General features: G+C 39.3%; 3 protein-coding genes across 4 annotated transcripts; 1 reads left to right on the plus strand and 2 right to left on the minus strand.

Annotated features, from left to right (window-relative positions):
* Positions 1–64: 64 nt before the first annotated feature.
* Positions 65–12,057, plus strand: adgrf3a (adhesion G protein-coupled receptor F3a). Its single transcript, XM_050062244.1, has 15 exons — positions 65–122; positions 488–616; positions 711–863; positions 981–1,084; positions 1,236–1,294; positions 1,387–1,511; positions 3,433–3,651; positions 4,519–4,761; positions 4,850–5,002; positions 5,304–5,418; positions 6,740–6,818; positions 7,028–7,207; positions 8,259–9,593; positions 9,678–9,719; positions 12,001–12,057. Exons 1-15 carry the CDS (start codon positions 65–67, stop codon positions 12,055–12,057), a joined length of 3,051 nt encoding a protein of 1,016 aa, XP_049918201.1.
* LOC126400885 (ankyrin repeat domain-containing protein 66) lies at positions 11,858–15,691 on the minus strand. 2 transcript variants are annotated; one of them, XM_050061877.1, is made up of 3 exons: positions 15,550–15,691; positions 13,858–14,086; positions 11,858–13,669 (listed from the first exon to the last, which is right to left on the minus strand). In XM_050061877.1, exons 1-3 carry the CDS (start codon positions 15,686–15,688, stop codon positions 13,534–13,536), a joined length of 504 nt encoding a protein of 167 aa, XP_049917834.1. In that variant the 5' UTR covers positions 15,689–15,691; the 3' UTR covers positions 11,858–13,533. The 2 variants fall into 2 exon arrangements, with proteins under 2 accessions (XP_049917834.1, XP_049917833.1); XM_050061876.1 differs by lacking the exon at positions 11,858–13,669 and having other exon boundaries at positions 13,697–14,086.
* Positions 15,692–17,867: 2,176 nt separating this feature from the next.
* LOC126400882 (tudor domain-containing 6) lies at positions 17,868–25,564 on the minus strand. Its single transcript, XM_050061874.1, has 4 exons — positions 25,523–25,564; positions 18,359–22,972; positions 18,199–18,257; positions 17,868–18,029 (listed from the first exon to the last, which is right to left on the minus strand). Exons 2-3 carry the CDS (start codon positions 22,947–22,949, stop codon positions 18,220–18,222), a joined length of 4,629 nt encoding a protein of 1,542 aa, XP_049917831.1. The 5' UTR covers positions 22,950–22,972; positions 25,523–25,564; the 3' UTR covers positions 17,868–18,029; positions 18,199–18,219.
* Between the last annotated feature and the right edge of the window lie 281 nt (positions 25,565–25,845).

The raw sequence follows: 25,845 nt of genomic DNA on the forward strand, positions 1-25,845 counted from the left end.
TATATCTGTTTACCAGGGTAAATACAAATGTCTTTTTATGTTATTGATTATTTGCAGGAACAGGATGTGGGCCTTTCTAATTCTTCATATCCTGGGACTAACCATCTGTCAGGTAAGCCCCAGTGCCGTAGGGCTCTGGTAAGCCCATATTGTAACACATTATATCTTAAAGGGACAGTTCACCCCAAAATCAAAAATACATATTTCCTTTCTCAACTGTAGCGCTGTTTATCAGTCTAGATTGTTTTGATATGAGCTGCAGAGTTTTGATTTGTGGTGAACTGTCCCTTTGAAATTCAAACTCACAACATTAAATTGCATTAAATTGAGTGATTTTCTTCTGTTTTTTACAGGCTACTCAAAAAGGTAAAGTTATTCTGAGTTTCAAAATGAGCATGACATTGTTCTTGAACAGAGAGGGTGTGTGTGTGATATTTGAAAATGTATTGCATTTAGGATGATGTCTGTTTTTTTTTTCATGTTTCAGGCAATTCAACACAAATTTATAATGTCAAACTGAGAATAGAGAACAATGCAATCAAAAACGTAACCGAGATACTGAAACCTTTTGTGAGCACCACCAGCCTGAACGTTGACGACCTAAAAATGACAACAAGTAAACATTTTTCTAATATTTCAATTACTGTATGTTCTGATTAATTTTAGATATATAATCTCTGAGTTAAACTATTATGCTTTTTTCCAATCAGCCTGTCAGAGCATCCCGAAAGGCACAACTTGTAACTGCGAGTCTGGCTTCAGATGGAGCGATAAAGTTTGTCAGTCTAGTCAGAAATGTTGCGGTGACGAGCAATGCACCTTCACCGGCAACTCAGCTAGCATGTGTGTTTCAAACACAACAGGCATGTGGTTTGTTTTTTGTTGTTGTTGTCGTTGTTGTTGTTTTTACTGTTTACATGCTCATTCGTGTGTGTACTTTTGTGTTTAAAACATGCAACGTCTTTTTTTTTTCCTCACAGTTTCTATCAAAGGATTCATCAATTTGCGCGGAGGGTATGTCGACTGTCTGACAGATAAAACCTCTGAAAAATACAAGAAGTGTCATGACAAATTGTTAAAAGAGGTAAAAACTCCTATTTATGAATAAACAGCACATGACCTAATTAATTACTTTCATCAGATCAGGGATGATGTAATTCATTTAGGTATTGTCATTTGCCAATAATATACTGATGTGTGAAAAATTATTCAGTGAATCAGCTGTTGCCTTGCAGATGAAAAAAGTGTACAGCACTTTGAAGGGATTTGACAGCTTACATATTACCGAATTCAGGTAAGTTTGATTTGGTTACGAAATTAAAGAAATTCAGTTATTTTTCTGTTTTCAATTTGTTACCTTTAATTTGTATTATTCCTTCCCTGAAGGGTTGGAAGCGTCATCGCAGAATTTGAACTTATCATCGCTAACGAGGTCAATTCACAAGAGTTGAGTGAAAAAATGAAACTTCTGAACGAAACTCTGTCAGGATTCCTTGTCATGGAGACTAAAGGTAATTATATCTAACTGGGGGCTGGATGCACCTGTTGGGATTCATTTTAAACCTGGTTTGAATTAACATGAATACATGAATGTCAGGAGGCAACTGCCAATGAAAAAAATGGGGGATAATTTAATTAATTCTCAAAGCAGAAGTACAAACTGGAAATATCACCATTGTACGCTTCTGCAACCCATGAATACATCACATTTGCATGTTTTATACATGCAAATGATGTTGCCATTTGGAGTTGCAGGGAATGGTTGATGGTGTAACACCACTGTTCGAAACCAACAGACAACAAAGCTGGTTGTAATTTAGTGAGTCATTGCTGTATTTCCAATGCTCTTTTGTGCCTGCAAAGTTGTTCAGGATGCCAAGACATCGCTGCTTGTCCTGTGGGTATAGTGCTACAAAAGCCTTTATTCATATTGAGACATCACTGCTTTTTCTTTTGGGTTAGCGGCACAATGATTGGTAGTTTTTTATCAAGACATCGTTGCTTTTCCTGCCAAGTTAGTGCCATGATAAGTGGTTGTTTTTCTACGAAGACATCACTGCTTTTCCTGCAGGTATAGTGCTACAAAAAGCATTTTTTGTAATTGAGACATTGCTGCTTTTTCTGTAGTGGCACAAAAACTGGCATCAAGACATCGCTGCTTTTCCTGCCAAGTTAGTGCTATGAAAAGTGGTTGTTTCATCTACCAAGACATCACTGCGGGTAAAGCGCTACAAAAACCTTTCTTTAAAAGTGAGACATCACTGCTTTTCCTGGGAATATAATGCTACAAAAACAGAAACGTACAATGCGGGTAAATTTTCTGGCGATTGGCTTGCTTAAGAAAGTTTATGTGAAGTATAGATTCAAAAGGTACGCATACCTTTTGAATGTAGCTTATCATTGGATTCTACACTGATTCAGCTCTTCACAGGCAGGGATGGGCAGTATTTCGATTACTTGTATTTAAAATATGTATTTCTATTACATTTGAGTATTTTGTAATTTGTATTTGATAAGGCCGATAAAAAGCAAATGTAATTTGTGACAAAATACTTTTGAGTAGAATAATTTTGTATTTAAAATACTCAAAATACTTTCTCCACGAATCAAAAAACAAAAATAATAGGCTACACATTCTTATAATATTGGATGTAACAATATTTTTACTGTTTTTTTAATATATATATATATATATATACATTTTTTATATATATATATGTTTTTTTAAACTTGGGCCATTCGATGTGCCCTTCAATGACCTAGTGGTCTGTTTTACTGGACTATGCATAAGAAATTGTATGCTGTTGTGGTTGATGCTTGGGATGAGTATGCTACAAATGAATTGCTTCACGTGGGATCAATAAAGTTGTCTGAATCTAAATCTGAATCAATAAATAATATTTTAGGGTAGCCTACATGTCCCTAGCTTTTCTTTTCTCTTTTTCATTTGAAAAAAGTTGAACACAGGACTCCAAAGGCTCCAAGTTAGACAGCAAACAAGTTAACTAGCTACAGTAGCTACAGTGTCTTTAGACTTTTTGAGTTATTCACAAAAAGATTTGAATCGGTGAGTATAGTGCCACCTACGGACAAATCGTGGGCATTCTTTCTGGTATACTCAGTTGCAGTATGCAAATTTTGAGCATTTTGAGCAAGGACTTTTTGAGTTATTCACGAAAAGCTTTGTGGACCGACCGACCAAGTGACCAACCAAGCGACCAACAGAGTGACCTATAGAGCTGCGGGTTGCTGCTAAAAAGAAAAAGAAAAAAGTATTTTCTGCATTTGAAAATACAAAATACATGTATTTTATTTTGATACATTTTCTGGCACCAGTATTTTGTATTTTATTTTGATACATTTATTTGAGGGGTATTTTGTATTTTTTATCAAAATACATTTTGATGTATTTTTGCCCATCTCTGTTCACAGGTGTTGTCCATTTCCACCCGCCGCCTAGCCCAGTGTGTTACAACGATCATCCCAAACTGAAATGCACATTACAGGAGGACCTGAAAGTGGAACCAAAGTGGAGGCTGAAAAATGAATATGAAAAAGTGTTTGAGATATTTAATGGCACAGAGTCAAGGGTCCAAATAGCAACAATGGAAACCAGTGTCACACTGAACAACATATCCCGACGCTGGACAGGTATCATTGTTTCATATTTTTCATATTTGGCCTGTGAGCTGACTTACAGTGAGTGTGTAAATAAGCAACCAGAGGTGAAAAAGTCATGAAGTACTGTACTTACAGGTCCAGTGTGTAAGATTTACAGGGGATCTACAGGCAGAAATGGAATATAATATGGTCATGAGCAAAAAAAATCTCTAAAAATGGTATTTAGCTGGGGAACACAACGAAGCACTTTGTAGCTTAAAAGCCATGTATTTCCCTCCAGAGTTGGTGGAGACAAAAACAGAGGTAAAAGGCCATTTTTGGATTTATGCTCATTGGGTGGACGCTAATGTTGCTCTGTATCTGATTTCATAACAATGTTGCTATCTACTAGCAAAAATTATGTATAATATTCATAATATATGACCCTGTTCTTTTTTTCCTAAACCTAACCATGTGGTGTTGTAGAAAAAAAAAAGGTCCATTCGTGTTGTTGTACAGACGTAGTGCTTTTATTTTGAAAGAGACAGTAAATAAACCTTAAATTTTCTGGTAAAACAGAAGTGTATTTTGAAAGAAGACAATACATGTAACAGGCATAATTTGACACTGCGTCCCAGAACATCAATAACCAACACATCCAGGGTACCTTGCACGTCGTATCTGGATGTGGAAAGTCCATAACCAAATGTCGATACGTGACGAGGGTGGAGTGAAAATGTGTTGGTCATTAATGTTGCATTTTCGTGTTGGTCACTATAATTTTCCTACACACTTAGCACACAGTAGAAGTTTCAGTTCAGCAACCTCACTGCTAGATGTCACTAAATCCCACACACTGGACCTTCAGAGGGTGTTCTTATGGCTTGTATGTCTCATCTCTCTTAATTTTTTTCTCAGGAGAGTATACATGTACCTATCATCAAAAGTCAGACTTATACAACATATCTCACAAAGCCAGCACTGCATTGGACATATCCCTCCTGCCAGACATTGACATCACCACTGACCCACCGTTTCCACACTGCCGTAAAAGTTCAGATTTACTAAACATTAAAGTCAAATGTGAGATAGAGAGCAGCCATGAAAATTACACTGTGTCATGGGGCAAACACAATGTCCTTGGAGAAATAAAACCTGCAAGTAAGTGCATTTTCTTGTGCCCATCAATTTCAATGAATTCATGTGCACACTAAAAAAAACCCGTGCCATTCATATATGATCCTTGCAGGTCGTCCTGGGAAAACTAAAGGACCTGAAGTTCATGCAGCTGATACAATCCTTGTGTGTGACAAAAGCAAAGACATGCCAAATATATGGTGCACTTTTAAGAACAGGTGCAACGAAAGCAGAACAGCCTCAACAGATATCAATATCATATATGGTATGTTTAAAAATTAGCTAAAATATTTTCAGAAAACAGTGAATTGGGCCCAGTTCCAAATTTTTGCATGATATTTTGCCATCAAATAATCCCACAATGGGATAAAAAATACAGTGTCCATAGCACCCACATTACTTCTACATAGGGGGTAATCACGTGATGATTACAGGAGTACAACTACCCCCACAATCATCACAGGCTAACTTGCTCTGCTGAAGTTGACTTTGTAAAAACATTAGTTGTTTTCGTTACATATGTAATAAATGATAAATAAAGCCTTAATTTTTCTTCTTCAAAACAGAAACCGATCAGTTCTGTGAAGCTGACGGTGATTGGTTGGAAACCAAAGCTGGATTCACTGCAGTGTTAAAATGCGCAAATGCTTCTGGACATCGAGAAAGGGAATGCAGTAAGAGGTAGGCCACAATAACATTCTTTGTATTTGTTTTGATACATATTTAACTGATCGAGACTACATGTACATAGATGCAGTTTTGTTGTTTGTACATGGGGTGGCACATCAGAGCAGGAGAACGCAGGTAATATACGTAGGTAAGGTGCAGGTGATGAGCAGCAGGTGTGTGACGGGGTAAGTGAACAGTTTTTTGACTGTGAAGTGTGGCAACATGAAGAGTTTGTAACGTGGAAACTAAAACTGATGAATGGAAACTTGGACATTTAGCTGTGATGGACTCAGAGACTGTTGTGTGAAAACCTACCTGAGATAACAATGTTTTACCTGTGTGAGTCGAGCATGTGTGGAAATAAATGGGTCACCACACTCAAAGAAATCAGGATGAATTTGTGGTTTATTCTTGCCCAGAACATGCGTCTGGAGAGTTCTCCCTGTTCACCCCTTGGAACCTTAAATGTACCATTTTTTATGGAGAGACTCTACAGTAGGGAAACAACTAATTATTATTTTGATCAGCAAATAATCTGATGATTATTTTTCCAGTTAATGCAGTATCATCAGAGAATAATAAAGAATGCCTTTCAGAATTGCCTGTTCAGTCCATATCCAAAGATATTTAGTTCAGTCAGGAACACTTTAGTCAAAGAACACTTTATTTCCATTTGCAGTATTATATTTTGCGGTATGGCTCTGTTCTGCGGCCCTTTCTGCCTTTCCTAGGCCTATGCAGAAAGCCTCTTCCAAGCGCCTATGTGGAAAGCATAAGGCAGAGAGGCAAACCTCCCTGCCCTTCCATGTGCCTACATGGAAAGCCTAAGGAGCCAAAGGAGAGCAGCAGCAAAAAGAAACCCTGGGAACAGAACAGAGCAGCATCAATGACAAACAGAAATGACATTGATAAGTCAGACACAGCATGAAAAGGAGGAGCTGGGGTGGAGGCGGGTTGCAAAGCGGCTTGCAGAGGAAGCAGCAACAGTAGGCAGGCCAGAGCAGTTTAAATAGGGTGCCCTGAATGAGATTCACCAATTGGTTGCATAGAAAGGAATCATGTGATCTATCAGCTGACTCCCTTCCATCAGTCAGCTGCTCCATCAGTTGACTGGGCTGTTTGAGATGAGCTGATGTAGCTGGGATGTGAGCTGAGCTTGACACCTTGTCCTGCCTAAACTAACACTATGCCCAATTTTACTATCACAGAGGAAAACTTGCAATTTGCAGATCCAAAACCAATGAATTTCAGGAATTTTGTTTAAAATATGATGTATACAATACATTAATCATATTTGTTGATGATTAATTTTGTTTTGAATCAATCATTTCAGCCCTACAAAGGGGGTATGGAAACCAGAGTTTTCAGCATGTGTGAACACAGAAGTGAATGATGTGCTGCAGCAAGCATACGTGAGTCTAATTTAACTTAAAGTTATAAAACAAGATCTCCATCATTTGATAGAAAAGTGACAGAAATACACGATAGTTTCACAGAATGGATTGTCTAGTTTTTATGCCTTTATAGCCTCAGCTTTTTGGAGATTAAATATTTGGTAGTAGCTGATGTCTACATTTAAACACAAATATTCATCACCCCTGAATAATCTTTGTTGCTACAGATTGTTGACACTGGACTTGGCTCACTAGATGCAAATGCTGCAGATGTGTTTTCCCGCCTTTCACAAGTCACTGATGAGTCAGAGATCATCAGTGGCTTTGCAAACATGAATGCATCTGTTCAAGTCCTCTCCAGTTTGAGTCAAAAGCTAAACGACATAAATAATGATTCAGTAAGGAATGTAAGTATAACAGAATCTTTCTTTGGTTATCTATATTTAAGTAATATCACACTCGAGGTTGATGCTGTTGTACTGAATATCAGCACTGCTGTGATTAGGTCACAGGGACAAGGCCACAGGCTGAGTGCCAAAGATAATCACAGCCATGCTGATATTCAGTACAACAGCATGACCTCGAGTGTGATATTACTTTTATACAACAGTTCTAAAAGCGCCATTTATGTTTTGGCTCTGCCAACACAAATAGTTTGGACTGGACTGTTGCCGAGCAAAAACACAAAACACTCCTGCACACAAGCTTGTTATTTCAGCTGTGTCTCTATTCAGGGGCCACAGCCTTTGAAGGACGCGGCCTTCGTGGTCGACATCGGCTGCGTCCTTTGAAGACTGCATCAGCCAAACCAATTAGTCTCCGAAATGGGACGGTATGGTCTGCGGAGGATTATATTATTGTGGTGTATTTATTATGAATACAGTCCATCTTATGCTCATTTTGTTTCTGTTTTTTGCCATTTCATCACTACAACAAATACAACCATAGCCAGTACCTCACTATCACTATCCTCATTCATATTCTAAGAAGCTACAAATTATATTTAGACACAAAATAAGCTCGAAAAGCTGGAAATCAGAGCGGAAGTACAGAGAGTTGTTGCATAGAGATGATACACTGTCTCATCTAGTTGCATTGGTGTGAACTGGCAGGTCTTTAGAACATTGCAGAATGGTGCATTGCAAGTAGTTGCATGTTTCCTCTCGTCTCGTTGCAAATCTTTGGTCTGAACTGGCCAAATTAAAACTCAATTACCGTCACCACCAGCCACAGGTGTTGTCCAATCAACCAGGACTAAAATTTTAAGAGTTACAAATTTGAGCTGCCATTAATGACCATTTTGTGCCAATATCCAATGTAAATACAGTCAGATAGATGTATTTTCTGTGTATTTTCCCTTTTTCGTAATCGATACAACCAGTCGAAAGGCTTTTAAATTTGAGCAGACATTGACTTGAATTAACTGCTACTAAAATGAGCTTCTTTGTTTTTTTACAGAACTTTCTGGAGTCATCCAGCAATATGCTGGATAGATCTCTCAACAACTCATGGAAGGCAAACACTAACGAAGGCAATAATTCATTGGCTGAGAGATATCTGAGTTCTGTCGAGCACTTGATTCAGATAACAAATGTAACAAATGCCCCTGAAAACAGAAACATAAGGATAGCTGCAGCCAATTGCACGCAGAGCTCAAAATGTAGCAACAAAGTTTTTAATGCCAGTATCTTTCTTTCTCCTGCCGACTCTGGCTTTGTAAAAACAGCTGGGTTTAAAGAACTGGAGAACTATTTGCCCAACAAAGATCAAGGATATGAGCCTAACAGCATTGTTGTGTCAACAACTGCTGAAAGGGGACAATTGGATTCAGTTGAGATTAGAATCCACTTTCCATTGCACAGAAAAAGGCGTCCCCACACATTCATGAGGTGTGTCTACTGGAATAACAACACTGGAGGTTGGTCAGATGATGGCTGCGAATGGGACGGTTCCTCCAATGAGGGACTTTGCATTTGCAAACATTTGTCTTCATTTGCCATTCTTATGTCAAGGTATCCAGTGAAAGTCCCCTGGATAACAGAGGTTACCTACGTTGGACTGTCTGTATCAGTCGTGTCACTCATTATCAGCCTCGTGGTAGAACTGCTCGTCTGGAACACTGTAGTGAAGACAAGTACTTTGTATTTGCGCCACACTGCCCACGTTAACGTTTCTCTATGTCTGCTAGTTGCAGATATCAGTTTTTTAGCATCCTCTAAGCCCAGTGATATTTCAGAAATGTGGTGCAAGGTTTTTGTCGTGTTAAAGCATTTCTGTTACCTGTCCATGTTCTTCTGGATGTTTTGTCTGAGCAGCATGCTCCTTCACCAAGCAACTTTTCTGTTCCATAATGTGAGCAAGAAAATCTACCTGAGGTTGTCACTCTTCCTGGGCTATGTGTGTCCTTTGCTGATTGTTGTCATCACAGTTCTTAGCTATAAGGGTGGTGCTGAAGGCGAGTACTTCTCCCATGAGACCTGTTGGCTGCGTTACACTGGACTTATGAAAGGGTCCATCCACACATTTGTCGTACCAGTCGGTACCATTGTCATATTCAATGTGTTCTCCATGCTGGTGGTGATCATGAAGCTTTTGGATCGCCCTCCGAATACAGAGCGGTCCAATGAACAGGAGAGAAAAGCTGCCCTAACTGTCATTAGGTCAGTTATCCTTCTGACTCCAATCTTTGGTGTGACTTGGATTTTCGGCTTTGCCGTGATGCTTCTTGACCTCACAAGTGGAACCGTGGTCTTCGTAATCAATTATGCCTTTACCCTGCTGAACTCCTTCCAGGTATGTTCAATATGATCTTTAGGTAAACATCTGGACCAGTAAAAGTTTTCCTTGTCTAGTAACCTCTTGTCATTTCATTTGCAGGGTTTCTTCATTTTGTTGACCACATGCCTGGGGGACAAACTGGTAAGGCAATTTTACTTCTTTAAAGGAAATGCCAAAATGAATCGTAATGGGTTTTGCATTTCTGGATCAATTATGTTATTACTGTGTTTCTTCTGTAGTAGGCCAGCAGCAGCAAAATATTTAAAAGCATTTCTGTAAACCACAGATATGTTACATTTGGATATTTCATAAGTATTATATCAACGTTTCTAAAGTTCTGATGGATGGCATGACACCTAAGCAAGAAACCCGCCATGCTGCAGACCACTGTTGGGACCAGCAAACATCAAAATGGTTGTTTCTGAATGAGTCATTGCTGCATTTCCAGCAGCTTTTAAGCCAACAAATATGGGTGTTTTTTTAGCGACCTGTTACTCTGTTTCCACCAGAGAGAGGGCAACAAAAAGCGGTTGTTTTTTGACAGAGACATCGCTGCATTTGAAGCTGGGGTGGCGCCATGAAAAGCAGTTGGGGTTTTTTCATGGCCCTGCCGGCCATGTATACCAGCCTTGTGACAAGCTAACTTTACAGCCTGGCAAAATATGCTTTAAGGTTGCGGTACCTGAACACAATGGGCATGATGGGTCCCCATCTACCCACAGTTTTAGGTTCTGGGGGGTTGGTAACACATCGTATGTAGCCCCTACCAGGAATCTAATACGATTCTCCTCCATACTCCACAGGTCCCTCCAACTAAGCTTCCTCTTCTCTACACTTTCCCAATTCAACCACTGTCCCTGCTTAGCCTGGGCCACTACCTTTGCACCCCTTAATATCTCCTCCTGTCTACCTATCTGTTCCACAACCAGCTTTCTTTTATCTTTGGGACCTGCTTTATTCCATACCGGTTTGCCCGGGCCAAGCCCCAGGCCTCCCCGGCCAAACTGAACATTACCTACAATCTCTGCATGCCTAAGAGCTGCCTCTGCCTCCTGAACTGCCGATCTTGGGTTCCACTTCCTCCCCTTGGTTGGATTTGGAACCACACTCCTAACTACCATGTCTTTACTCCCAGATAACAAGAGCTCTGTCCCTTCTGGTTCATCTATTCTATCCAATCCTTCAGCCACATTTTTTCTAAATTTCACCACCTGTTCCTCATCATTCAACTCCACATTGTACCACCTACCTAAGCTCTTTACTGCCTTTTCCCTAATTGTTGGGATTTCCTCATCATCTATGACAAACTTCCTATCACTTAACTTCTGTCAATGTATCGAGATGCTTCTAGACTTACTAGGCTTGGTCTTCATGCTGGCCCACTTGAGGTTCTTATTTACCTTTTCTAGTAGCCTCTTTGTACATGGCATTGTTGTGGTCACCAGTGTCATGTCATCCATATAAGCCCTAACTGGTGGAAGATGCACCCCGTTCTGCCGTCTCTCGTCACCTACCACCCACTTGAAAGCCCTGATGATTACTTCCATCGCCATAGTAAATGTTAATGGAGAAATTGTACACCCTGCCATAATACCTATTTCTAGCCTCTGCTAACCTGTTGTGAAACTTGCCGTACTTAGACACAACATAATATACTGACAATATGCTCTCACTAAGTTAACAACTACCTGTGGCACTTTGAAGTAGTCAAACGTACTCAAAATGAGGCTGTGTGGTACTGAACCAAACACATTTGCAAGATCTAAAAATATTACATGCACATTACATTTTTTTTTTAATCTAATAATGTAATAACATACGAAAGTAATGGATCTGTGGTTTGCAGAGACATCCTATGCTAACATTTATTCTGGTGACTGGTTTAACCTCTTAGCATGCTCAACATCACTGATGGTCCCTATGCTAAGTTAACAGGTTGCTGGCTTCAGCTTCATGTTTAACATGTGGTATCAGTCTTCTCATCCAACTCTCTATGAGAAAGCCAATAAGCATATTTTCCAAAGATAAATGCGATCCATGATATTATAGGGTACAAAAAGGCAGAAAATTCTTGGGATCTTTGGTGAAGTTTTAAACTTCAACAAACCTCTAACCCTGGGAAGAAATTTTAGGATTTGGAATCATGATTACGGCTTTATCAGGGAGTGTGTCCAAATTACAACCCACTGTCAGAAGTTTCAATTAGTTGTTTAACAAGTTAAATGTTTAATTACAGCAAAAAACTACAAACAAGGTAGAAATGCATCATTAAAAATATTTTAATCCAATGTTGACAGACACGTGAAGCACTGCTGAATCATCTGAAGAGAAAAGTAAGTGTGCTATGACTGGGTTTATTCATATTTAAAATACAATAATGATTGTGGATTCATTTTACACATCCTTCTCCTCTGCTCTCTAGCCTCTGGCATCGACTACTGACAGCACCATCAAGTTAGACTCAAGTGGGAAGAAGTAAAAATAGTCTCAAATAGCTGCACTGCAATCTAAACAAACTACATTTTACACATACAATTGCAGATATTCGCTTCATAAGCCTTATTTACATGCACTTGATGATTTTGTTGTTATTTTGATTCATTACCTGTGATACAATCCACTGTACATTGTTTGTTTTTGACAGGAAATGTTTTAGGGATGCACAATGTTGGATTTTGGTTATTGGATTCGCTGGAGGCAAAACATGACTCCCCGCCTCAGGGCAGTAGGCTACGTAGAGGTCTTAAAAAACAAAGACCACTTTGGTTAAATGCGATAAGACGAAGGGACTGGACGGATCATGAAAAATGCTTGCATGTGCAGCACACACTTCAAGTCAGGTTTGGGAAAAGGTATTTCCTGTTGTAAGGATAAATGACGTTATGTGTATTAAGGGTTATCATGTCCACCTCATCAGAAACTGGGGAGGTATTAAGAGAGATATTGGATTTCTAAGTAAAGTTAACTTTTAGCACATTAGCTAACGTTAGCTTCAATAGCAAAACAAACTGGAGAAAACTGTTCAAGTGTCGTCTTCCTTTGTAAGATTGGCATAGTAATCAACCACAAAGCTTCCTGTGACATCATCCATCCACTGAGTGAGAGCATACGGGTCGGCCAGTCTGGTCCCGTGGGTCAGTGTTTACTTACTCTAGTAACACTCCTGGTCCCGGAGAGTGAGTGACCTGACATGGTGCATTTATAATTTCAGTATGACGCTCTACCCTAAAATGAGAGCCCTGTTGGTCGAAGAAACGGAGCGTTATATTTCTAAATGAATTAACAAAGTTAATCACGTATTCACTTTGCTTGGTACTCTGCTGCTCCATCTCCCCAGCCACAGTCTGACAGCTTATTTATGAACAGTCCAGTTTGTGCCGGAGAGTGCACCGGCACTCGGAATGAATATTACTGAGTGCACCACTTGAATCATCTTCCTCCATTGTCTAAAACAAGCCAACAGAACTTGCTAGCTAGCACTGGCTAATGTCTGTGGAGAATTGTTTTGCCTCCAGCTAAGCACCGCCCACCCAAAAACGTCATACTTTACTAACAGTAAAAGGGCCTATATCTACTTTTTTCCCCACTTAATTTTAGTGATCAAGTCTCTTCTGTAGTGGAATTAAAATCATATTATGCATGTATACTCCTATTCTGATAGTCCACTATGTCATGCTCTTCAGTGTATATAATATTCATTCATTGTGCAAAATAAGAATAGGCATGTTGGCAGATTCTGACAGTTAATTCTAAAGCCGATATCAGCCAATACCGATGACGTGCCGATATTAATGTGCATCCCTAAAACACTTCCAACTTGTATTCTTTATTCATTGCTATAAATTAAATTACATATAAAGTTCAGATGTGGTTTGAGCAATACTGTGTGTGTTATCCATTACTAATAAAGCACTGAAACACTGACAACTCTTATTTGTGAAAAGATGAGTTCATCCTACGTCTGAATGTTGCTAGAGATCCTGTTTGCTTCATTTTCTTTGCCCTGCTCTGCCCACTCCTCGTCCGTGTCATCCAGTGAAATCCCTTTCTGGGTTGCCATCTTGCGGTAGGCCTGGCATTCAATTTCTGCTCTGCAACATACAAAAATAGACCAAATTTTCTTACTTAACTTATAAAGTTAATGTATAATCTTATTGATCTGAGTATCTGAGAGGAAAACTTAATCAGAGTGTGGCGTGTGTGAATCGAGGAGATGTGAATCAGAGAATGAAATAACACCAGTGGTGGAAGAATCGGAAAACCGGGCTTCATTTTATACTTTTTAAGAAATCGAACGCAGTCCTGGTGTCCGTATATTTCAGCTATCCGCACTGGTTTGTCTCCACAGCAGTCCTCCTTGTCTATAGGGGCATGCAGGGAGTGCAGCAGCCGCAGCACTGCCAGCCGGCCGGACTCTGCAGCCGAGTGGGCAGGGGTCCATCCATGCTCCGTCCTCAGACACGGCCTGGCTCCATGTTCAATGAGGATCCTCACTGTTTCTGTATGACCTGTAGAAAAAGCGTCACAGTGTGATCTGGCACCTGCATTTAAGAGCCTGTTTTTTTTTTTACTCTGGTCTTTTAAAAACAAACTCTTATTTACTGTGGTGGAGGAAAAGTCTGACTATGACAAGAAGATGAAAGAGAGGCAACAGAATAAACAATAAAAACTGCAACAAAAAAGGGCACTAAACAAGAGGGTATTAGATGAAACAATTGATTAATTAGTTGATTGGCAAAAAATTGGCTGAAATTCAGGATTTTCTGACATTTAAAAACTGAGTAATTCATTCAACAAATAATCAATTGAATAATTGATAATTAAAGTAATAATTTTAAATTAAAGCTGGAGTTGGTAAATTAATTTTTTTTTTTTATAATTTTTATAAGTTATCAATTGAAAACACAAGTCACTCCCACGCTGAATGACAGGTATTTTAATAAACTAAAACCTAATGGCTAGCTTTCTATATCTAAGTTTTATGATGGTGTCATTTGAGAGGCACATCCTTCCACCAATTAAATAAGGGACTGTTCGTTAAGTATGAGGGGAGGGGGTGGGACAAAAAATAGGAGGCATGTCAATTTTTTTAAGCACTGGGGAGGGACTTGTGCTTTTTATTTTGGGTTATGGCATACAAATTTAATTGGCTGTATTTCATATTTATTTTCCTGCCGATTTGTAAAGAAAATGCCAAAATTACACCATTTATCATAGCCAGAAACTGTAAAAAAAAAAAAAAAAAAAAAATTTCCAACAGTCTGCGAACGCATTTTGTGGGCCGAACTCTTCCATAAAAAAAATACATAACCAAATCTGAGCTTGAAATTGTAATACTTTATCAAAATTACTTAATCTACATGTCTCCTTTAAAATTTAGCTAAAAATAAACCATGAACTCTTGTTCACCAGCACGCACAAGAGCATTTTTCAATTCCAGGATTTTGTCTTTCACTTTTAATTTTTACTTTTAAAAATCACAAGTTTTTAAAATCTACTTATAACTGATCATCACCATAAACTAATTTATGATGGAGGGAGGGTCATGCATTTCCTTCCAGTCACTCAGGTAGGCTCAAGGAAAAATGCTTTTAGCATTGGGGAGGGTAAAAATAATAATAAAAAAAATAAAAAATAAAAAGAGGTCACACCCCAGCCACTCTCCTACTCTGATAAGTAAAGAACAGTCCCTAAAAGCCAATGTCTGATATAGGACAGTCCCTTATATGACGGACAAATAAAACAGCTAGCTTTACTAACGTTATAGTCAATGTTAAGTAAAATCACAAAAAGAGGAAAACAGGGATATAGCTGTAACTGTCCGTCTTCAGGGTCTTTTGGACACCCTCTCCTGTGACCGTTACAGTCAACACTGCAGTATTTTAATGGCGGTAGCTGTGTGTAAACTGATGAGACCTGCAGGTGCTCCAGGTGAAAGGACACTACAAATTCCCACTGACCAATGAACTACCTTTAGCTGCTGCCCAGTGAAGAGGAGTCTTGTAGCTCCAGTCGATATCTCTCTGGTTGGGATTGCATTCATTTTGTTTCAGGATCTCCTCAACTCGGTCAAAGTCGCCCGCTGCAGCTGCCTGGTGCAACTCTGTCATCTCGGTACTGTGGTTACCTAGCAACGGTAGACCAACACAAGATGGCCCCGGCGTGTGAACGGTAAATGCTGCCACCTGCTGTAGCCAGATGATAAAACCAGGCTGTGTGTCTTAAAAATACATGACACACTGAAGAGGTTGAATTTAATGAGCATTTGTGCTTTTTCAAAAACATATAATACCGCGGAGAAAGAACCAAACTAGCTTTTAAAAGTTTGTGAGTGAAGAGTTTAGGTTAGGCGACCGGTAGGCTAACGTTAGCCGAACAAACATGGCGGAAAAGATCATTGTTAACCAAATTTACAATTTTTGTTCAAAACATCTTTCTCCCCCCTAATTAAAGTATTTCAGGTAATTATAAAGTATATATAGTGAGTTGGGTTAATTAACATGTTGCCACTAGGTAAGTGGAAGTATAAGATAGAAAGAAAATGTTAGCTTCAGTGGTAGGTTTGATCAAACATGGACTTTTAGGGACTGTTCTTTACTTGTCGTAGGAGGGGTTCTTCTTATTTTAAAATTATTTTTTACCATCCCCATAGCTACAAATATTTTTCTTTGAGCCTCCCTGAGTGGCTGGGGGTAAATACATGACTCTACCTCCACCATAAATTATTTACTACTTTTTTAAAAACTTATCCTTTTATGTGTTTTAAAGTTAAAAGTTGAAAAGGAAATCCTGGAGTTGAAAATAAAAGCCTTGGGTTTTTTATTCTCGTCATGCATACTTGTAAGTTAGCGCAGAAGGTTTATTTTTGGCCAAATTCTAAATGGGATGTTGAATAAAGTGGTTTTGATTAAATATCACTATCTTAAGCTCAGATTTGGTTGTTTTCTTTCTGATGGAAGCGTTCCTTGCCTATGATGTGTCCAAGGACTGTGGGAAATTTGAAAATTCAACAATAATTTCTGTTTTTACAGTTTCTGGTGTAAGTTTGACTTTTTTTTTTAAGAAAACATGCCATGGATTCTTTAAAAATCTGCTGTAAAATAATTACAAAATACTACCATTTAAATTGGCATGCCTTTCCCCTGAGCCAGTTCCTCCCCAATGCTTAAAAAATGATTCTACATGCCTCCCTCTTTTTGCACCACCCTCTTCCTCCTCATAAATAACTAACAGTTCTGTACACAGAAGTGTTTAACTTGTTGAACAACAAAAATTAAAAGATGGATAAATTAAATTAGTTAAAATGTGTGCCGCAATTAAGACCTCACAAATATGAATTTAGGATGATTTAATGACCTTTAAGGCCTAACATTTATGCAACTGGACACGTTTTAAGACTTTAAGGACCTGCATAATGCCAAAATTAGTCAAGATTATTTCAAGATTATTATTTTTGAATATAACCCCATATAAATATGAAATATGCCCAGTCAACATTTTTGCCTAATCAATGAACAGTGATACTGTACATTTCTGTAAATTCTTATTGAAATTTGACTGTCACCTTAATGCTTGAAACAAAATCAACTTATAACATTACTTATAACTCTGAGTAAAACAATTCTGGAGACATCATAAAGGAATACCATATCTGGAAGACTGCTATGACAATGACTATCAGGTTTTTCAAATAGCTGAAGAGGAACTATGTCCTGTCTAACAAAAATGTTGTATATTGGTGCAATCAAGATTCTTACACCCTTATTCAGTTGTTTGAGAGAACTTGCCTCCTGAGGGATGGAAACAGATTCACTGTTCAATGGGGAATGTTACAAATATTGGTGCATCTGTCAAAAAAGTCCAACTCCCCTCCCCTCCAAATCTGTGTCCCACTTAAAAAACATTACCCCCAGTCGTAGAACTGGATATAATTAAAGACGTATTTCAAAATTTGGTAGCCTATATCAATGGTGAAAATGTGACAAAATTGTACCATTGTTAAACTTAAAAAAAAAACTGTCTACCGTCTATGGAAGCCTTTTAAATGAGGCTTGGGCTGAGGAAGGGTCTAAAAGTTTATTACTGCAAAAACCTCCTAAAAAAGAATTTAAGCTCCAGCATCATAACTGATACACAAATTTCATCATCAAAACACAATGCATTTAGTTACATGCTGAAGAGCAAGATGTCGGAGAGAGTTTAGAGTTTATTTGCATAGCCAACAGCCTACAAAACAGCCTGTTCAAATGTATAGAATCCATTTTAAAAATTCACACCCTTATTCATCCATGCAAGCACTGTATGTTTATTGACACAAATAACCTTCATTTCATTTAGTTAGTAAAATTACATTGAGTAAAATTTCTAACAAGACAAACATGTATATTCAGTTTCCAAAAGACTGGTCTGTCACAGCTGGGTTTCCCCATCGGTGTTCATCTAGGGCCAGAGCTGAAGAAACAAAAACAAGGATTAGATCACAAATTAAACATTTAAAACTGCTTAAATGTCCAAATATCAATAATTCACATTTCAGTTAGTTTTATCACAGGACAACCCCCATTGCATCCATTAAATATCACTTGTGAAGAAAAGATTGGATTAGAAAAACAAGTCCTACCATCATTCAAGGACTTTTTGATTACTTTAAACTCCAACACTCTTCATCATGTGGGTCCACTGAAGACGAAAGATCAAATGACAAATACACGAGTGAATATGACATCGATTGAAATCCTAACTAAAATTCCAAAAAGTGACACAAATTATAGTCTACTTACCTGATCCCAAACGTCCGGCCAAGGCATGGTTTGCGTCCAGTCCTTTCCAGTATTTCTTCATCAGTGTATTCACAACCACTCCGTCGCATTCAACTTCCACAGCATACTGAGGCACTGCAGCCTCTGAATGGTCGTCCATTTTGAACACTGTCAGTTTGAGTGGTTTATTAACCAGGAGATTGTAGAAGTCATCATACACTTCGTCATCCCAGGAGCCCCTGGACTGATCAAATCCATTCAAAGAGCACAAAAAGGCCTGAGGAGCCTTCTCCAGCAGACTCTGAGGCAGTGATCTCACATTCTTGACATCAACATCAGACTCATTTCCATAGTCAATAAATGTGACATCGAATGCATCTTCAACTCTGCGAATTACTTGAGCTCGGTACCACTGGTTGTCACTAGAAAACAGAGCAAGGCATGGATTGCCAGGACCAAGAGTCTCTGGGAACATCACGTCCTGCTGCGCTTGTCCCGCTTCCTGAACAAGCTTTGATATTTTGCTGAGCTCCTCTGTGTCAGCGTACTGACACCAGAAGAAATGGGGTTCCACAATACAAGAGGCGTATACTTCTGTCTTGTTCTGAGAAAGCTTTGGCCACTTGTACATGTAAGATTTCACATTTTCTTTGGCAACACTGAGTTGTGTCATGCTGGACTCAGTTTGACCATTTCGGATTAAAGTTTCTGTTGGAGGGTGTTCAAATGAAACGCGTCTTTTGGCAACTGGCTTCCAGTATTTCTGCATTGCTGCATTTACAACCACTCCATCACACTCAATTTCCACTGCATACTGAGGGACTGCAGCCTCTGAATGGTCATCCATATCAAACACTGTCAGTTTTAGAGGTTTATTAACCAGAAGATTGTAGAAGTCATCGTACACTTCATCACCCCAGGAACCCCTGGACTTATCAAATCCATTCAAAGAGCACAAAAAGGCCTGAGGAGCCTTCTCCAGCAGACTCTGAGGCAGTGATCTCACATTCTTGACATCAACGTCTGACTCATTTCCATAGTCAATAAATGTGACATCGAATGCATCTTCAACTCTGCGAATTACTTGAGCTCGGTACCACTGGTTGTCACTAGAAAACAGAGCAAGGCATGGATTGCCAGGACCAAGAGTCTCTGGGAACATCACATCCTGCTGTGCTTGTCCTGCTTCCTGAACAAGCTTTGATATTTCGCTGAGCTCCTCTGTGTTGGCGTACTGACACCAGAAGAAATGGGGCTCCACAATACAAGAGGCGTACACCTCCTCTTTTTTGTTCTTGGAAATGTTTGGCTTCTTATACAAACAAGTATTCACATTTTCCTTGGAAACCTTAAGATCTGTCATGTTGGACTCAGTTTGAATATCTTGGAGGGAAGTTTCTGTTTGGGTTCTTTCAATCTTGGCATGTTCTGTGTGAAGTGGTTTCCAGTATTTCTGCATTACACTATTCAAAACCACATTATCACACTCAATTTTCACTGCATATTGTGGAACCGCAATCTGTGAATGGTCTTCCATATTAAACACTTTCACTCTGAGTGGTTTATCAACCAAGAGGTTGTAGAACCCCTCGTATACTTGGTCATCCCAGGAGCCCTTAGACTCATCAAATCCATCCAGAGAGCACAAAAAGGCCCGAGGAGCCTTCTCCAGCACACTCTGAGGCAGTGATCTCACATTCTTGATGTCAACATCAGATTCATTTCCATAATCAATAAATACGACATGGAACACATCGTCAACTCTGCTCTCTACTAGAGCTCGATACCACTGGTTGTCACTGGAAAACAGAGCAAGACATGGACTGCCAGGACCAAGAGTCTCTGGAAACCTCATATCCTCTGGTGCCTGTCCTGCCTCATGTGCAAGCCTTGATATTTCGCTGAGCTCCTCTGTGTCGGCATACTGACACCAGAAGAAATGGGGTTCCACAATACAAGAGGCGTATACCTCTGTTGCATTTTGAGGAATGTTTGGCCACTTGTACATGTTTATATTTCCCTTGGGGCAAGAAGGAAGGGAAAGTTGTGTCATTTCTGAATCACCTTCTATTTCTTTGTTCTCAACAATGACATCCAAAGCCGGTTTTCTTCCTTCATGCAAAGTCTTTTCATGTTCAGTCTGTGGTGCAGAGGCATTAGTTATGGATTGTGAATTCAGCTCATCTCTTGCACACAGTCCATTCAGTCCATTGATGCTGTGGACTTTATTTTGTTCTGTCATCTTCATTAACACTGAAACATTCTTGAGCTCTTGCTTTGGACAATCCCCATTTAGCACACTGGCATGTTCAGGGCTGTTGGAGAGCTGCTGAACGACACTGGTCATCTGTTGTTGCATCATATTTGCTACAACCCCTCTGACGTTCACATTTACATTCTGAGGTCCTTCAAACAGTTCAACAAGTAGCTTCCCATTTTCCTCTTTTGCTACAACTGAAATGGTGAAACTTTGGCCAACAGCACATTCAGCAAACCACTGGTTGACTTCCTGAGGCACGTCTACAGGGACATTGGACAGTCCAAGTGGAACAGCCTGTACAGGAACAGACTTGACCATGCTTGCTTCTGGGGGAAAGGGACAAATATCAGATTCATTCACTTCAAGGGAATGACCATAGTCCACAAAGTGCACTTTAAGTTTTGGGGACATTTCTTCTACTTGAGCTCTGTACCACTTTTTATCAGTGTACTTAGCAAGGCAAATGCTATTAAGTCCAAGTGGGTGATCTGTGTTCTGTAGCTGGCCAATTAGTTGATTAACATTTCCCATCACTTTATCAAAATACTGACAATTCCTCTCCAGTTGGCAGTAGAATTGATGGACATTCTCGCAAGAGGTAACCCACACTTTTTCTTTTCCATTCACCTCAATGTTGTGTGTGGAGTAAATGTATGCATCCAATGGGACTTGTGGAGGACTCTGAACGAGAGCTTCGGCCTGTGCACATTTCTGAGTCAAAAGCTTGCATTCACTGTCAGATGATATTTCACAATCTACCATGTTAAGCAGACCTCCTTCATCAGATGTTGCAGCTTTTACGATGCATTTCACTGCATCACAAGCATTTAGCACATGAGAGGGGGAAGCATTTGAAAGCTTCCCATTGATCTGTACTAGAGGGTCTGGACATTCTGAGTTCACTTTGATTTCAGTATCATCAGCTCCAGAAGTCAGTACATTGTCTGTCCTGCCATTGACTGCTAGGTTCTTGGTGTGTGGCAAAGTTTCCTCTGGTAAAGCATCAACATTTACGCTGACTTTGTTCTGTAAATCCACCCAACGTTCGTCTCTGAGAAGCAAGGAGGTGATGGATTCATTCTGGACATTTGTATCTCGTACAGTCTTGGGTGGTAAGAAAGGCTCTTCCATCTCTATAAAACAATTGTTTATGCATACATAATTTTCTGCATAGAGAATGACATGATACACATCTTCAGGTATGCTGTGGCGCGTAACCTTCACCACCACTGTCTGGTTCAGGAGCGCTGATTTCAAGTAATCAGTCTGGTCTGTAGTCCACCCTGTGCCATTATCTTTTACACCTTCAAGAGAACAGGAATACGTGACAACTGGCATTCTCAGGAATTTCACATGCAGAGGTCTGATGTCTCCAATTGGGATTAGCTCAGTTTTTCCTTCATCCACATGCAAAACTTCAACAGCGCCATCACTAGTCATGGTTTGCTTTAGTAACGAGCGATGCCATCTGCCGTTTATTCCTCTAGCAGCACATGGATCCCCGCAGGTCAGAGGTCGTGTCTCTCCTACATCTGAGCTCTCTTCATAGTACTTCTGGATCTGTTCTGATAATATCTTCACTGCCTTGGAAAAAATAAGGACTTTGCAAAAAATGTCATGTGGATTAGTTACCTCTGTCACGAAAACCGTTTCAAAAGTATCAGTTAACAGCTCTGGGTAAAAGTAATGGTCATGCTTCTCAAGTTGGCAACTAACATTCAGATTCTGTTCCTGCATTATGCGGTCAGCCTCAAGACATTTCTGTACGAGGCATTTAAACTCATCCACTGGCATCTTCTTTGCAACTCCAAGCTTACTAACATGCTTGGAAAAAACTGGTATGTCGAGGAGAATGGTCCTGTCCGGCATCAGCACATGTTGAACCAGTCCCTTAACCTTCTTGCCAGGCAGAGATACCAAAAACTTTGTGGCTTTTTCAGGCCAGTTTTTCTCATGGCAAAGGATATTTGCGAGTATACATGATTCAGTTTCAGGAGGTAGAAGAAAAATGTCACTCTGGCCCCATGCTAAAGCTTCACTTGTGGTGATATGAGGCTGTCCCTGGTCAATCAGAAAAACATGGCAAGCTTCACTTTGAATCGATACAATCCGAGCTCTGTGCCAGGTGTCGCTGATGCAAACTAGACAGAGATCCCCTGGTTTTCCTTCTGATCCATAGAACTTTCTTTCAGGCGTCTGAATTTTCTCTCTCATTTGCTCATAGACATGCTTCCTGCCATCATCCACGTTAACCCATAATTCCACAAGACCGTAAGTGTAGTTTAGGTTTACCCTCGTGATGAGAACAGGTACTTCTGAGCCTGGTGTTGGAAGGCCAGGAATTGAACACATTGTGAGTCAGGGGTCACATACACCTGCAAATGGAAAAAATAAATGTACCAATGCTTAAGAGAAACAGGCTTTTATAAAGAATACCTCACTTGCAAAATTATAGTTTATTATAATTACCTCCTGTAACCTTGGCTCTGAAGAAAACTTTTTTTTTTGCACGCCTCCACAGTGAAGGAAGAATCCAAAAAAGGTGAACATTCTTCATGAATTAAAGTGACTGGGGACCACTACACCCTGGGGTACATGTCCCCCACAACTGCTGTATCTGTCCTCTATGTCCCCCGCACTTTTTTATACTGTAAATCAAGTTTGACAACTAAATGTACAGCAAACCATCCAGCAAGAGGCAGAAAACCCTGCACTCGTTCTTTATATCAAACCATGTAAGATGAGTTATGCGTTTTTTTAAAACAGTTGATCTCTTTTCCTAGTCATCAGGTGTTTTTGCTTATTTGGTTTGGTTTTTTAGCCACTATGGAGAAGCGCAATTGAATGTGAGAGAATATTTCAATAAAAACATTTTAAAAAATCATCTTATTCCAAAACAATCTGTCCCCCTCACTTTCTGTAATGGCTACACCCCTGACAGCAAAGCCATGACAAAACATCCATTTACAAACACTCACACAACTTGTGCAGTATAATCCAAGTCCCATTTATTCAGTTATTCTCAGTACTTCCCAAACACATGCATTTTTACCAAAACTTTACAATATATAATAAACTTTAGCCTACATTAGCATGCCTTGAGTGTGTCTGAGCATGTGCATGCATATAAGCTTTGCTTAAGCAGAGTTTACACACATACCTGTGCATGAGACTGTTTGTACTGACGAGTTTTAAATCATAATATTTTAGTGAAAATGCATGTGTTTGGGACGTACTGAGCACTGGATTAATGAGACTTTGATTATACTGCATGGAGGTGTGGGAGAGTTTGTAGATGGATGCTGTGATATAGTTTTGCTGTCGTTAAACACGAACCCCCTTTACTTTAATTCCCGAAGAACGTTCGCCTTTTTCTGAGTCTCTGTTCACTGTGAAGACCCATAGGAAAAAAAGGTTTCCTTAAGAATTCAAGGTCACACATGGTGAGTAATTGATATGAAAACAGGTAATTTTGAGGGTGAAGTATTCCCTTAACCATGAATGCCACCGACTTTAGGAACTTCTAGGACAGTTCAGTTACCATTCTTTGCACTTAATCTGCTTGAACACATACTACTGCACATATTTTTGTCATAACATTGAATATAGTAGCCTACATTTTTTTGTATATGTATTGTAATTTTTCTATTCTATATTTATGTTATTGAATGTTTCAGTACTTTGCTTTCATATGTTTATTGTATGTTTACCTTTGCACCAAACACCAAGGCTAATTCCTTTTAACTGAAAACCTACTTGGTAATACATTTTATTCTGATTTTAATTGCTACCACATAGGGCAAGTGACTAGTACTGGTCTGTTAGCTCAGTGCTAACAGATATAGGGATTACCATTAACGCACTAACAGAAATTAGCATTGGGATATTATCTAAACAAACAATTCATTTTACTTCACATGCTTAACATAAAACGAGGTGTGCACAGACTTACAGCCATATATTTTTATGCTCTGTGGAAACAAACTTATAGCTGCTGACTCGTTTGTTCATTATCATTATTATCGTTATTATTTTCGTTCATTGACTTTTTTTCCCGTCCCGTCCCAGTCAAGTGATTAATAGTGAAATTGACAACCACCCGCAGCAGGCCCACAGGATTCTCAAAAAAATGTCAGCCTCTACACGACACCACTGCCCTGATCCAAGATTTTTGTTCCAAATTGCTCAAAAATGCTCAGTTTAGCTGTTCAGTTTCTAAAAAAAATTCTGGGGGAATTACCCTTGAATCCCCTTTGGATCACAAAAGATGTAGATTTAAATGGGCCCCCCACAGTGTTAATTGGTGATTACGGCCCTGCTGTCCACATTGTTGAAAATACTGAGGTTGGGGTTTTGGGCTTTTAATTATGGTCTTTTATTAGTTGGGTATGGATTAAAAGTTATAAAACTGGGGAAATGGTTGTTTTTCTTTACTTCAAGTACAAAAAAAGGAAGAAAAATAAATGTCTTTGGCTTGCAGTGATGAAACTGAACAGGCCCCAAAAAAGATTTGCCACACCCTCAACTTCCACAAAAATCTTAATCATAAATCCCTGGTCTCGAAGGTTTTCTGAAAATCTAGCAGGCCTGAAATAATGCAACTAAACAGGAATACATGAATGTCTGTGTGTTTAACAGGAGCTGCAATTCAACATTTATCTTGCATCAGGATTCACATTAAAAATCCCTAAAAAAAATAAGACACTATTTTCTCTGTGATTCCTTTTTAACTTCCATCATTCGGTGATGCAGATCCTCATTCAAAATAACCGATAATTAACGAAAAATAACATCCTGCCATTCGCACACGCATTTCACGTGACTTTTAAATGTGTGTTACAAATCTACATCTTCATCTTCACCATTCGGCTCTGATTAACACACACCAGCTGCACACATGATCAAACACAGGTTGATTTTCTCACCAGCTTTGGTGCAGGAGACTCATCATCATCATTGGAATTTCGGGGCAGGAAGAGGGGGCGGGAACTCACATGGGGTTTTAACTGGTTCTTCTTTTTCTGTGGTTTTAAGGCCGGACTACAAACTAACATTAAAAGTGCATGACGCCACCTACAGTGTAATATTATGACTTTATAACATTTTATTCTGTTTATCATGGTTTATAAAGTTAAGCTGAGTTATGTATATTATAATCTTAATCTACTATATTTTATAAACCTCCATTACTTCTTTTATTTAAAAAAACCCCCGAGAGATTGTAACTTCGGACGTGCACACAGGTATC

Source organism: Epinephelus moara, chromosome 14, assembly GCF_006386435.1.
Source record: "Epinephelus moara isolate mb chromosome 14, YSFRI_EMoa_1.0, whole genome shotgun sequence".
Lineage (NCBI taxonomy): Eukaryota > Metazoa > Chordata > Actinopteri > Perciformes > Serranidae > Epinephelus > Epinephelus moara.

Excerpts from the sequence above, each read along its gene's own strand:
- adgrf3a (XM_050062244.1), top strand. The coding sequence starts at position 65 with ATGTGGGCCTTTCTAATTCTTCATATCCTGGGACTAACCATCTGTCAG. Across the intron at positions 617-710 it reads CGACCTAAAAATGACAACAA|CCTGTCAGAGCATCCCGAAA; the intron begins GTAAACATTTTT and ends TTTTCCAATCAG. Across the intron at positions 7,208-8,258 it reads ATAATGATTCAGTAAGGAAT|AACTTTCTGGAGTCATCCAG; the intron begins GTAAGTATAACA and ends GTTTTTTTACAG.
- LOC126400882 (XM_050061874.1), bottom strand. The coding sequence starts at position 22,949 with ATGTGTTCAATTCCTGGCCTTCCAACACCAGGCTCAGAAGTACCTGTT. Across the intron at positions 18,258-18,358 it reads GGCCGGACGTTTGGGATCAG|TGGACCCACATGATGAAGAG; the intron begins GTAAGTAGACTA and ends TTTCGTCTTCAG.
- LOC126400885 (XM_050061876.1), bottom strand. The coding sequence starts at position 15,688 with ATGACAGAGTTGCACCAGGCAGCTGCAGCGGGCGACTTTGACCGAGTT. Across the intron at positions 14,087-15,549 it reads TCACTGGGCAGCAGCTAAAG|GTCATACAGAAACAGTGAGG; the intron begins GTAGTTCATTGG and ends CTTTTTCTACAG.